This window comes from Pagrus major, chromosome 9 (genome assembly GCF_040436345.1).
Source record: "Pagrus major chromosome 9, Pma_NU_1.0".
Classification (NCBI taxonomy): Eukaryota; Metazoa; Chordata; class Actinopteri; order Spariformes; family Sparidae; genus Pagrus; species Pagrus major.
Window position 1 is genome coordinate 15,953,693 of NC_133223.1, and position 13,653 is coordinate 15,967,345.

Here is a 13,653-nt window from a genome sequence, read left to right on the forward strand (position 1 = left end):
ACACCTTGGTGTGACTTATGTCAAGAAAGTGACTGCTGTCAACTTCGCAGTAACGTAAAGCTGTCGAAAGGGAGAGCTCTGAGCTGGTAGGCGCCTGAAGTTTCTCATGATGGAGAGTTTGCTCTCTGGTGATTCGTATCAAACTCCCCACTGCCTTTCCCTCGCTGGAAAGTTATTCTTCTTTGACTCTAAACGAGCTTCTGTCACAAATGACAGCGAAAGAAGTGAGTTAGTGTTCAGCAGCCTTTCATTTGACCGGGAAGTCAACGCGTTCCTGAAGGCAGCAGCAGCAGCAGACGGAGCGGCTGTCATCAGCGGGAGGAGATCATCACATGTGGATATCTTAAAATGCAAATGCGCCATAAATGTCCAGCAGAGAGTCACCACACCGTGTGTGTTAGTGACGAAGAAGAGTAAGAAAGGAGAGAGCTTCCAGTATAGTCTCCTCACACTGAGCAGCTCAAACCGACTGCAGCCCTGCATTGAGTTTAAACTCCCTTATCAAATGAAGGAGGATGTGTTTATCCTCAAGGGTCCCACAGTGTTGTGGAGCCATGCTGGTGATGTCTTCTATACATCTCTGCAGGCAGGAGAGGTGAGACAGATCCCCATTCAGCTGTCCCACTGTGTTGCTGGAGAACTGCCCCTCCGCACAGAACAGGTGTTTGTTCTTGGACTGCAAAACCGTCCAAAACAGTGCTCGGATATCAAACCCACAAGCCAAACCCTTGGTTATTTTGTTGAGAATGGAGATGTGTTTGATGGCGCTATGATTTTGCCTCATCCCTACATTTGCATCACAAGGTGCATGTTGGTGCTCTCAGCTGAAAAGGTGGATGGAGATGGGGTGCTGAAATCCACTCTGGTTGCAGCAACTTCTCATCAGCAACTTGTTTACTTTGAGAACGGCACAGTGAAAGACATCTGCCAGCTCCCCTTTGAACAACCTGAGGATATTCAGGTGGTCAACACAGGAAGAAATGGCTGCCTGTTCGCTGTATCCTTTCACCAAGGGCACGTATGCGCTGTATGGAAGGAAACATTTCAGGTATGTAAAAAATCTGTCTTCCTGTAGCTATAATTTCAGTCACTACAAGCTTTTTAAGCCCACTTTTGTTAAACCCTCTTCAGATAGCTACCCAGTGGTCAGATGTCAGCTCGGTTCACGTGGATGACTTCTTGGGATGTGGATCAGACCAGATGCTGTTGGTTTTTAAGGACCAAGGCGAAACAGGACAGCCATTGGAAAGATTCCTCCTCACTGACCTCTGTGGCATCTCATATGCTGTAAGGCATCATTTTCACTCACATAATAGAGATAATAATACTCCAATAGAGTCTCTATAGAGTCTCATCAAACTGCTGCATTTCAGTAGAGAGCGTCTTTTACAGTTTCACAAGAAAACAATACAATTGCAATTTGAAATACACATTCCACAATGGGTAAGAGAGGCGGCGAAAAGGTTACGAGTTTTAACACAACAAATCTTAATAGAGCTGTGAAATATGAAAGCAGCATTATGTAGAAATGGGCCTTTTTTTGGAATTTGGCACCCCCCACAGTTCCTGAGTGTAACACCACTGTCGTAAATACAAATCCCAGGTCTGTAACAGTTTGTCAGACGTAATATAGGTGCTAACTACAAACAAAACCTGTTACATCATAACAATGTTATGTGTTGAATAATGTATGTAACTCTGTGATCCCACCCTCTCACTGAAGTTACATAGTGCAGAAACAAGTGATGGGGGGGCGGAGTGGCTGAGACAGAGACACCATTCACCCTATTACAAGGCACTGTACCATCAACATGATTTTGATGATATTATTTTAAGGTAAAAATGTTACATAATGTTGCTTTAAATTTGGTTTTGCAATCTGCCAAAAAACACAGAGAAGAAGATGGAGGGGAATGAGTGCAGCATGCTGTTGTCCGCTCATTAAATCAAGCTGCTGCACCTGGGTAGAGGGTCATACAGTGTAAACTAGAGAGCCAAACATGGCAACGTTTTGCTTTGTTTGTTTTTTTTTACAGTTTTAGTAATGAATAATCTGCATGAGGGGAAAAAAATCTGAGATTGTTACACAACAAATCCTCTTAGACCTATGGAATATTAAATCATGCGCCTTTGCTCACTACATCTTAGCCTTTCTTACCCTCAGGTGTGCATAAACTACAGGTTAATGAACACTTTTTAAAAAGTAAAAAAGTGAAAATATCAGTTATCTTATCCGTGTTGGCCTTGAGAAGCAAGTGATTATTAGAATCGGCTGAAAAAAATGTATATCATGCATCCCTATTCGTGACAGAAGTCAGAGTGACTAAAAGAAAATACATGTTTTTAGCGCTGCCAGGACAGTGAAGCACCAAAAACATCTCCTCCACCAGAGAACTACCTCCTTACTCTTCAAGCGTTAGAGTCCAGACTGCAGGTGAGCATTTATAAACTACAGCAGCACTCATATGTTATTTGTCTTTCTTTTTTGTTTTCTTTTTATATGTAGATGATGTATGTATGCAAATGTTCATGTCATGTTATAATTTTACCAAATTTTAATTATGATTCCAAGGAAAAATGAACAAATTGAGCCATTAATATTTTTGTTTTACATGTCTGAAGAGTTGTGTCTGATGTAATGTGTAACAATGGCACACTGTGTTGTAAATTATGTTACATCAATTCGGCTGTTTTATGTAGCTAGTAGTCCATGTAGTGACACTGTGTGTTCAATTTCCAATATATGCTGTCAGTCAAATATATATCTCTCATTTAGAGTGGATTGAGTGTGCTGCAGGAGCTTCAAAGAGAAGTAAGAGTGAAAGAAAGAGTCCTGCAGCAGTCGGTCCAAGCCCTAACTGATGTGGTTTCAGAGAAAGAATCTACTCTCACACAGCCGGAGCAGGTACTGTTCACAGAAGAAGATATACAACAGCCTGATACATTATTAAAAAGTTTTTTTAGAGGGCTGGGAACTGAATTTAAAGATATTCCACTTTTCTTTCCATAAAACAGGAAGCTATATTGTTAGACCCACCCTCCTCCCCCTCAGTTCTTTGGTTTTGCTCCAGCACAGTCACTCATGTTGATAAGTTGTCATATTTAAAATGGCAGCTCGACTGAGGCAGAGGCGGTCAGCGTTCCTAATGCTGCCACTGGCATTGAGGAAGCAAGAGCAGAATACGGGCAATGAAAACAAATGCCACAAATGTTTCCTCGTACTTTGTCGCTCATCGTGTCATTTAATTTTTACATTGATGTGTGTGTGTGTGTGTGTGTGTGTGTGTGTATTTATTTTTTTATATATATATATATATATATATATATATATATATATATATATATATTTGTATGATATTTTTATTTTGTAGATCATTTTTGCTTTGTCCACTAGCCTTAACTTAAAAAGCCTTAACTTCAACTAACTGCAGGCTTTACTAATACAACAAACATCCATAGCATATGGGGCATATGGCCCAAGACTACATTTTTTGAAAAGCAAATTTCAAATCCCTGCAGCAACTCTTTCTTTTTAAATAGTCCAGTACATGTGTCCCTACCATATGTGTAATGAGCCGGTGGTCAAACTGAAATGTCTGACATGATTTGCTATTGCTGTCAATGCTGTCACAAATTTGTCATTACTGATTATAGTCTTTGCACTCTGTCCAGGAAGGCCTCACTGCTCTGTGGGACAGCGATGATGAGTCAAAGGAGGAGGCCTCAGATGACAAGACACGAGACATGCCAGCAGTATCTTCAAAACCTCAAGTTGACAAGCTGTGGCGTCGCATCACCAAGGACCGATTGGTTGTTGGAGTGATACTAACTACTGACAACTCTGTGTAAACATGATTTTGTTTTTTAAATTGAAGTGAATTTTTCTGTATTTTTATTATTATGTGCTCAAAGGAATCAGGCTTCCCATATAGGATCCACTGAACCTGACATTATCTTAACACTTGGTAGTGACTTTTCTTTTAATGCTCGTCCTCTTGACGTCTCGTCAGGCATAATGAGTTCATCTGGTTGAGTGAATCCATGTGTTTATGGTAAGGATACAGGCAAAATGGATATGGCGCTCCTAGTTAATATAGCACTGTCAAGCTGTCAGATCGTATCACTGCTGCCTGATCAAATCTGCCAAACTAAAACATTACAGTGCCTTTTATAAGATAGACAGATCATGTCTGTAAGGTAATATTTAGACTCGATTTCAAAGGACTTTATAGGTTTTTTTGCATGATTGTCTCATTGAGGCAGCATTGTAATGAAATCTACCATCTAGTCTGTGTCAACAAGTAGCTCGAACTGATTAAAACCAGACACTACAGACAAAAATGGAATTTTTCATGAACTGGTCAATTTTTAGATTCCAGGCTATTTTGATTACATAAAAAAGAAAAGTGGAACGAGAACCTCCAAAATACACATTTATTATGTTTATTTTGGTCCAGTATTTTACTCTGGAAATAAATGCAAAATAGTGAATATAAAGTTTGTTATTGCGGTAGTCATGATAATTGTGATGTTAAAAAATGAAATATTGATATTGTGTTATTAATACGCATATGATATTATCGTGTGAATATTTCAGCGAAGATGTTCAGCCTTGTACATTATTAGTTTATGAGTTCCCCTGGTTGCCTTTTCACCAGTAATTGAATGTAATTGTTATTTGTGTATGCATTTTAAAAAGTTATGGCTATGGGCCCTGTTCGCCTCTACACTTGTACATAATTAATTTACCAAATAAATAAATTTATTTGCCAAATAGAGATAAAACACACAGTCAACAACGTTGAAGATAAATTTGATTGCTAGCATTTGTTTTCCCAAATTAGTATAACACTGCAATAATATAGTATTATGTAGTGAAAATATACCGTGACAGCCCTAGTTGGAACATTCAAAAAATTAACTCACATTATCAACAGAATCTGAATAACAATTTTGACGTTATGACATCTATATATTATGTTAGAGGTATCTGCTGTAGTTAGCATGCTAACCAGCTAGCCCTTCCCGTCCCAGTCCAAAGGTCCCATGCTTGCAGTGTAAGCACCAACATTCCCCCAGTGCTCCAAGTTCACAGTATGGACCACTAGCTGCATGGCTAAATGAGCTAACTAGCTAATGGCAGCAACAGTTAACAACAGTCAGTGGTAACTCTGGTGACATGCTGCCCCCAGTTTGTTTTGAGAGTGGATGTGACACATGGCCAATTCTTACATATTGCACCTTTAATGTAAGTAATCCAGTGGAGAAGTTTCATGGTGATAGTTATTTTTAAAGATGTTTTACTCTATTCACCTGTAGTCTCTATTTGAACGTTTTTCTGTGACTCTGATTGCCACAACTTGATCTGAATTTCACCAAGGCAGATGCAGGGTGGCTACGTGGTCACCATGGCAACAGGTTTTTAATAACTGTCCGAGCTCCTTTTGCTGGAACAAGATCAGATTCCTCCATCCACCTGTTCCTGTTCCTTTTTTTTCTTTTGAGAACATGTGGAGGAAAACTACTTCTGGCATGATCGCCTCGAGAGCTCCATACTGTAGTTCTGATTGGTGCAATCGTCCAGCTGATGTAATTTCTCCACCTCTGAGATATCAGTGTTGGTAATCGGTTCACGAGCAGTCACACATTCATGTATTTTTGTATCTGATTACCTACTGTCCATGTGATATCTCATTCTAGGTGATGTGTTATTTTTATTCCAGACCAGTGGCCAGTGTGAGCTTATCCATCCTGACAGAGACGGGCCGGAGCTCAACGCCCGCAGTCATCCAAACCCAGAGCCAAGTGTTCTGGCTCCCTGCACCCTGCTCCTCATCATCATCCTCCTCCTCCTCCTCCTCTGCCTCAACGTTTCAGGAGCCAGCAGCCAAAAGAAGCAAGCAGCACAACGCCGGCAGCCCCAGTGATCTCAACACATGCAGACTGGCTGTGACTGCTGTGACCAGGCTGACACCTCTGTTGAACTCTGGCTGTGTCAAGTGCTGTGTCATGCTCCATTACGTCCAGAGACAAGATGCTTTTGGCCTCGTGAGCAACCCAACACCGGTCGTCCTACATTGTGGTCAAGTTGCCTTAGACATTCACAGTAATTTCCAAACCCGACTGCTGAAAAACCCTGAACTCAAAACAGGTAACAATCACAAATGCCCACAAAGTGAGACTTAAATTTTTACCCATGGATGTTTATTATCGTCTTCTTTTTGTGCCCAGATGAGGTTAAAGAAGACCTGCTGAGTCTGATAGCGGTGCTGGACCACTGGGTCTTCCATATAGACTGTCCTGATCACAGCTTAGGTGATATAGATGGTTGGATTCAGAAAAGAGTGGGTTGTAAGAGGATAGAAGTGAGCCCTCAGTATCTACTTTTAGATTCTTCGGGACCATCTGCTCTCATGCTGCTGCACTGGCATCAGATAACCCCTTTCCAGGGGGAACTGTCTGTCCACTCCAGGTAAATCATTTTTATTTACAGATACCGTTCAGATGGATGTTTGACTGACCACAGAGTTTTAGGTGTTGATGGTTTGGATAGTATTCAGTCTTGCCCATTGTCATATTATCAGTTCTTAATGTAAAAGGATGAGTTTTTCATCTTTGAATTCAATTTACTAAAACCAGAGTATGTCTGGGTCCTTAGAAAGTCTATAATCCAATAATCTGATTTTAAGTCCTTAAAATGTCAAAAATACAATTTTGAAAGCTCCTAAAACATGGATAGGTTTAAGAATTTACAAAGTTATCAATGTTACTTTTAAGATTTTGCATTAACCTCAGTCTTGAAAAAAATGTGTTGATCATGCAATAACAAAACTACAAAACAAACATGGAACCAATAACCAGTTATACAAACTGCGGCCACGTCAGAATTTATCGGTGCACACCCAGCTAGTGTGTCGTAATGTGGTTTGTGGGCTAACTCATCATCGCTGACTTCAGCAAGACATAGGTCTTGAATTGCATTATTAATAGTTTAAAAAAGGTCTTAAATTTTATATCTAACTTGTTGAGTGTAGAAACCCTAAAAATACACTATGTGTATCTTTGAAAGACAGTATCTGTGTTTACATTAAGCCTAGTATTCTGAATATAATCTGTTTAAAGCCCAAATAAAAATGATCCATATAAACACGTCAGTCAGAAAAAACAGGCCCAGACTGAATGAATTGTCTTTGGTTGCCGAGGGGTAGTCTAAACCTTTTCAGAAACTGATCAAAATAAAAATTGTCCAATGTAAACTATATAATCATTTCTCCACTTACCAAAGATGGCATTTCAAGGGTGTACTTGTCTATTGCAGGGAGTTTGTTTTAAATTAAAATTCTTATATTACTTAATATAGACGACAATACATATCTATCTTCAGGACAAGAAGCTGATCAAACACGCAGCATAAGAGATAAAATATCCGAGGAGGAAGAGGAAGGCATGACACACCTTCACTTTTGTGCATGTCACACAGCTCTCCCAATTAAATTCCTTGTTGCATTTAAACACCAGACCCTATAAATCCCATCCGATGTAAACAGTTGACCTGAAATCTTCAATCGGAACAATTTCAATCAGAATGAAGCTTTTTTGTCCATGTGAACATAGCTAGTGAATCCATTTTTTCTTTTTAGAATATTTGCAAAAAGGCTTATCCTTTTACATCCATATTTGCTTACTTCAGGTCCTCTTCCCTGCATACACTGGCACGTCACTGCATTTGCTTGGACTGGTGTAAAAACCATTGGCAGGAGTGTGAATTGCACCTCCCACGTGTGCGAGTACCTCGTTAACAAGTCTTGATATGACCTTTTTATATTCTGTTGTCTTAATGCCATTTTTCTCGTTGTATTTTTTTAAACAAAGAATCCCCTTTGGTTTGCATTTTATGAGTTGTAATATGCTGCTAATTTGATAGTCTTGTAAAGTGAGAAAAGCACAATAATTTGTCTAATAGAGAGATTTTCTGTTCATTTGCCAGCTTTGATGTTCCTTCTCTGTGTATTGGTTCAAACTTCACTGCCAGGGACTTTCTCAAATTATTCCATTTTATTTAATATAACTGAGAAAGGTAGCTCTGCAAGTAGAAGAGGGCAACACTCAATTTATATTAATGGATTCAAAGTTGACAAGGCTTTGAAGTTGACTAGGATGCATGTCGGTGCAATATTCCACTGAATATCAAAGTGATTAGGATTCTCTGGCATGCAGAGCACTTAAAATGGCAAATTCTGCAAATAAACTCTGCAGGTAGGTGGGTGTGAAGCAGCTGATGAGTGACAGGAACGATTAAAGAAGACTTCAAGAATCTTGTTTTAATTCATCGCAACATATATTGGGTAATAACATATAAATTCTTGCTCTGTTGTTCCTTTACAGCCAGTTACAGATGCTACAGTTCCTGGACTCTCTATTGGCTTACCTGCCGGTGTCCTGCTCCATCCAGCCTGTCAAAGGTTCAAGAGGGCAGGGAGCAGATCAAATATTGTCAATGGCATTAGAGAAAGAGGTGGTGTCACTCAGAGAGTGTGCCTCATTGCTACTCTGTGATGAAGAAGAGGATGAGAAGAGGAAGAGCCTTGGACATGAGGAGACCCCTGAGCCAGCCTCTGTAAAGGGTCTCCAGAGGTGTCGAGAGGTGTGGCAGCGGGACGTCGAGAGGAGTAGGAAGAGGTTGAGCCCCCTGGTGGATGTGGGGAGATACCGTAGACTGACCCAAAGCATGTCCCAAGTGCGGCTCGATGGGGATTTGGCAGCTCTTTTAGACACTCAGAGAACTTTGCCCAGCTAATTTGCTGTACATGTGGTGGTTGTTGGAAATCTCATCGCTTAATCTGTGTTTCCTGGACAATCATTTTGTATTAAGGGGAAAAAAATGCTTTAATAGTGTATGGTGTCAAGTGTAATCACTAAGAGGACAGTTCATTATGTATGCACTGCACATTTCACCTGAGAGCTCCTCATGTTGCTGGCTTGCTTATAACCATGTGTGTCTGCTCCAGCCTCTTGGGGTTTTTATCTGCGTGGTGTCTGTTGCTGTAGAGTGCCTCGGCCTATTTCCATTGGATCACTTCCTGGGTTTCACAGCCTTAATCTGATACTGATGTGATACTGCTCTCTGCTTATTCTTCTGTTCATGTCCCTTCAGACCCTCTGTGTGTTCAGTAAACGCTCTTTAATGTCGTCGTCGTCTGCTGCTGGTGTGTGCTATTCAGTAGGAATCCTCCTCTCTCAGAGTGAGCTGTTTGTGTATGAAGCTGTTTGTGTATGAATAAAGACAACAGATGATGGTAGATGAAAAGGGTTATACATCTGCTCAGTGGCTGGAAGTTGACTGAAAGCTTTTAGTGGCATTTTCCCCCTATGGTTCAGTTATTTTCATGTGAAAGGATATAAATAAAAAGTCCTTGGATGCTGTTTCTCCTGTGATGCTGCACAGGCTGTCGGCACTGTTTGTTAAAAATACTATTCGTCCAAGCAAACATCAAACCCTACTTTAAAGGACCATGGCTTTGCTGGATACATAGGGTCTGCAGCAGCTTGACCAGTGGTGTTTGAGAAAATTGCTGTTGAGGTTTTTTTTTCTCTCCCAGTGGGGGATAAAAAACGAGGATGTGCATTTTGTTTGTTCCCAGAGCTGCTCCGTGTGTTTGTAGTGCTCAGTCTGAGGAGAGATAAACCCCCCTCCCTCTTTTACACCTTCAATGTCTCTGCTTCATTGCAAGTAACAGCTTCTACTGGACTGACTGCTACAGGACTTCAAAGTTTCCTATTTTCATGAGTCATTCCTGAAGTGTTACTTTTTTTTTTTTTTTTAAGTTTTGCAGCCCAGTTCGATTTTCTCGTTAGATTCAGACAACTTCAGCCTTTAACATTTTTTTTCTTTTGCTCCTTTTATCCCTCGTACACAGAAAACAGTCAAACTCCTCCCGACACCTTTTATTCAGCTGCGAGACAATACACACCCCTGTCAATTCTAGCATCAAAGGAGAGAATGTGAATTCTGTACAGTAAATACCACTAGTAAATGGATCACATGTGAAAACGAAAATTCAATTTCATTGGTGTTCCCTTAAAGCCCTGACTGTCACCTAGAGTAAGATATATGGTTTGTCATCCCATTATTTCCTGTTAACTTGTATTAACTGTGAGTGGTGGTAGAAGGCTGCAGGGTGCCCTCACTTTAATGGGGAATGAAAATGTGTTTGATGAAAAACGCTGTGGCAACTCAGACAATGAGAAACCAAAATCTGCACTGCATCTAGCTTCATATGACTTGCAGTCAAATTGACAATTGACAGATAGCTGCATCTTGTGACACTTGGTATGGAAGCCCATTTCTGCCAGAAAAAAAAAAGAAAATTAAAGCATTATTTAAAAAGAAATTATCTTAGAAAAATAATGAGAAAAATCAAAAGCTAATTTGTATTCCCTATATCAATTTAATTAAATGACTTACAGTTTGTATTCAATTTGAAATCTACTGCAAGGAAGTTTTTACTGGTTGTGAAACAGTCTTAATTTGATACTGATTCCTCTTTATGATTTACAAGCAAACGAGACCATCAGAGACGTTTGGCTATTTCTGTATGATTATTATAATTCTTAATTCCCGTCAGAAGTTGGGACTCAGACTTATTTGGGTTGGAGAAGTCCTAAAGTTTTGAGTCTGGTGGTATGATGCAGCCCTAAAACAACATCTACTTTGTTTCGCCATCATCATCTTTGTCCAAAGGGGCTGCCAGAATAAAATTAAACTGAAAGCTCCTTGTAGAAGCATTAATTAAATTAACACCATACTTGCTATAAGCCTTTTTTTTTCACAACTACGTTTTCATTTATTTGTTTTCTTTTTCTGGCAGAAATGGACTGCCATTCTTTTGTATTTAATTAGAACAATAAAATATTTAAAGACCCAAGCTTTAATTTATTGACCGTATAAATATTCTAAGTGGTATATTGTAGGCATCCGCACTTGTTTCAGAGTGCAGGTGCCTACGATATAGTTCTTTGACTTGCCATGACCTGGGTGACTGAGAGCCTTCATCAACATATAGATATTCATATTAATAATTCAAGAGTTTGAGTTGTAGCGAGAAAACTCAGCGTTTTCTGTCTTGCTTCACTGATCATACATACTGTACATAGGACTGTTTTATTGATGTGTTAAATATCACTAATGTAAACAAACATTTTACAGTAACATTTAAGTTAAACTGAGTTCCAATGAAGTTCCAGTTTTGGGCTGACCCTTCTGCTCACACTTTAACCACAGATTGTTTGTTTTAATGATATCACCTTAAGACATGCACTGTGATGAATGATGCTGCTAAGCTATGTTATATTGATGTCGTCGTGATGAGTGCACTGGTCTGGTCTGTGCGGGCAGTCGACTGTTATTGATCGGGGTCAGAGGGTTCCTGTCCTCTGGACTCTGGAACTCAGTGGGTCAACCAAACAAAGTGGGAGGCTATTGATTAAATCTACACCCTAATGCATAGTGCACAGCCCTCATGATTCTGTAAGCACAGAGCTCCCATGTGGGGTAAATTTCTGGTTCATACAATACAGTTAAAAAATGGAGTATCTGTTGAAATTGCGCCTTCTGTTTATAACATGGCAACACATTTTCATTAAGCCCTGAGGCTTAATAACACTGCTTTGATATGCCAGGCTTCTAATTGATATTGTGAACTATGCAGGCTGTTGAACTTGGATTCGACAGGAAATTCTCAGCACAGGGTCCACTTATTTTATTTCTGAAGTTTTCAGCCACATCCCATGGCCTTTATCTGGCATGGCAGTTATCTTGGAGATGGTTAAGTTGTACTGAAGTTGTGGTTAAAAGGGGGGCTTAAAGAGACAGGAGCTAACATCGAGCCTCTCAGACAGAGGGGGAATACAGAGCTGCAGCACTGGACAGTATGAGAAAACAGATGTGTTTTTTTTAGCGCTGCAGCATGTCAATCTATTCTAGTAGTGACCCAAAATAAAATTATGAACCTGAAAATGAGCATCTCCTTTAAATCCATGGAACAAAAACCTTTCCCAGTGTGAATTCACAGACACGAGGTTAAAAACAGATCAATAACACCAAGAGGCAGATGATCACATACCAACCAACTATATGTCTATTGCAGGAGTGCAATGTATCAGGCAGATATCCCAAACATAACATGGGCTCTCCACACACACGCAGTGCCTGTTTTGTAGTTTGAAGAGTGCCATGGAAGCATAATCCTCTGAAAAAAAGCAACATTTGCTGCTGCTTTTATTATTTCTTTAATACAGTGGAAATGAATGTTTAATTTAGTATAGTGTTCATGCTCAGGCATAAGAGACACTTTTGGCAAAATCATGCACCAGTGTTCTTAATTTCCCGCTTTTCTCTCACACTGGCCTTCTCAATTGCTGTGCAGTTGCTATGGCAACCCTCATTTCTCATCCCTCTCTCTCAGAGCTCACAAAGCAGCCTCCCTAAACCTTAATGAATGATGCAAAGTTGTTTCCCTCTTAAACACAATTATAAGCTGCGAATAATTTTCCTTTCAAACGCCGTCACACTGAATTGATTGCATGAAGGCCTCTTGCATGCCCGCATACTCAAACAGAAATAATAACGGACGGTGGTGCGAGGCTGTGTCGGTGAAATGGATGGTATTTCCATGTGAGGATTAGTGTTATTGATTAGTTTATAATCCCTGTGTGTTGAGCATTTGAAAAAAAAAAAAAGTAGTCGGATGTTTCATGCAGCGTCCTCAATAAACCTACCACAGGCCATGTGTTCATATATAAGACAAATACGTATAAGGTTGATGGATTCTGAAATTACCCACAGTTTGTTTATGAATTAGATTAATGTAATTACATGATATGCATCAAGAGCTAGTGTGGTTACTCCAGTCTTAAGGATAATATATTTGGAGTTTCTCAGTGCTTTTTGTAAGGTGGCCCAGAGATGCAAATCACAAAACACAACCGCAAATAGAAAAACCCAAACACGATTAGAAACAACAACAAATTTGCAGTTGGGTTTTTATGTTTGCAGTTTTGATTTGCACTTCAGGGCCACCAGACTTTTGTCTGAGCTGACGTGCAGTAACAACAGGTGGAAACTGTTTAAAATGCATCCACTATTTTCCATTCAACTGGTAGGTAAGCCGAAGCTGATGGAATCTCTACACTACAGTGTGAAGTCCATTATCATGCATTAATGGAAACCCACTGTCAGATCATATCTGTGTCACCCCAGGCCACCCAGCGATCCATGGCATGTGTCATCACCCTGACTTATGGGCTCGGTGAGTAGAAGAGACTGTGTTTGTCGTTTTCTTTGATCTGATCTGCAGCCGGGCGCAAAAGGCATTTTGTTATTCTTTCTCGAAAGGCATCCGTATCTTCATTTCTTATATGAGAAGAAAGCAATATCGAGTGTGTAATCTCATCAACAAGTGCGTGAAAAAAAATCAAACAAGGCCGTCCTCCACCTTACACATGACAGGAGAAGTGGAAATAAAGTAAATATGGTGCACAGTCAATTTTATTGATGTACAGACCAGTAAATAACCTTTATCAGGAGTAGCATTCAAGAAAGGAGTTCTTCACCACAGTATATCAGGAGTGCAAGGACCATTAGCTGCTCTGTAC

The 13,653-nt window shown here is 40.0% G+C and overlaps 1 protein-coding gene across 1 annotated transcript; it reads left to right on the forward strand.

Annotated features, from left to right (window-relative positions):
- The first annotated feature begins 92 nt into the window (after window positions 1–92).
- Window positions 93–9,189, forward strand: fancb (FA complementation group B). Its single transcript, XM_073473222.1, has 8 exons — window positions 93–1,048; window positions 1,132–1,287; window positions 2,348–2,434; window positions 2,777–2,905; window positions 3,673–3,845; window positions 5,724–6,151; window positions 6,232–6,472; window positions 8,386–9,189. Exons 1-8 carry the CDS (start codon window positions 107–109, stop codon window positions 8,795–8,797), a joined length of 2,568 nt encoding a protein of 855 aa, XP_073329323.1. The 5' UTR covers window positions 93–106; the 3' UTR covers window positions 8,798–9,189.
- The last annotated feature ends 4,464 nt before the right edge of the window (window positions 9,190–13,653 follow it).

Bases quoted from the DNA above. Each gene is read 5' to 3' on its own strand.
- fancb (XM_073473222.1), top strand. From the start codon at position 107: ATGATGGAGAGTTTGCTCTCTGGTGATTCGTATCAAACTCCCCACTGC. The intron at 2,435-2,776 runs GTGAGCATTTAT...TCTCTCATTTAG, and splicing joins CGTTAGAGTCCAGACTGCAG to AGTGGATTGAGTGTGCTGCA. The intron at 6,473-8,385 runs GTAAATCATTTT...GTTCCTTTACAG, and splicing joins GAACTGTCTGTCCACTCCAG to CCAGTTACAGATGCTACAGT.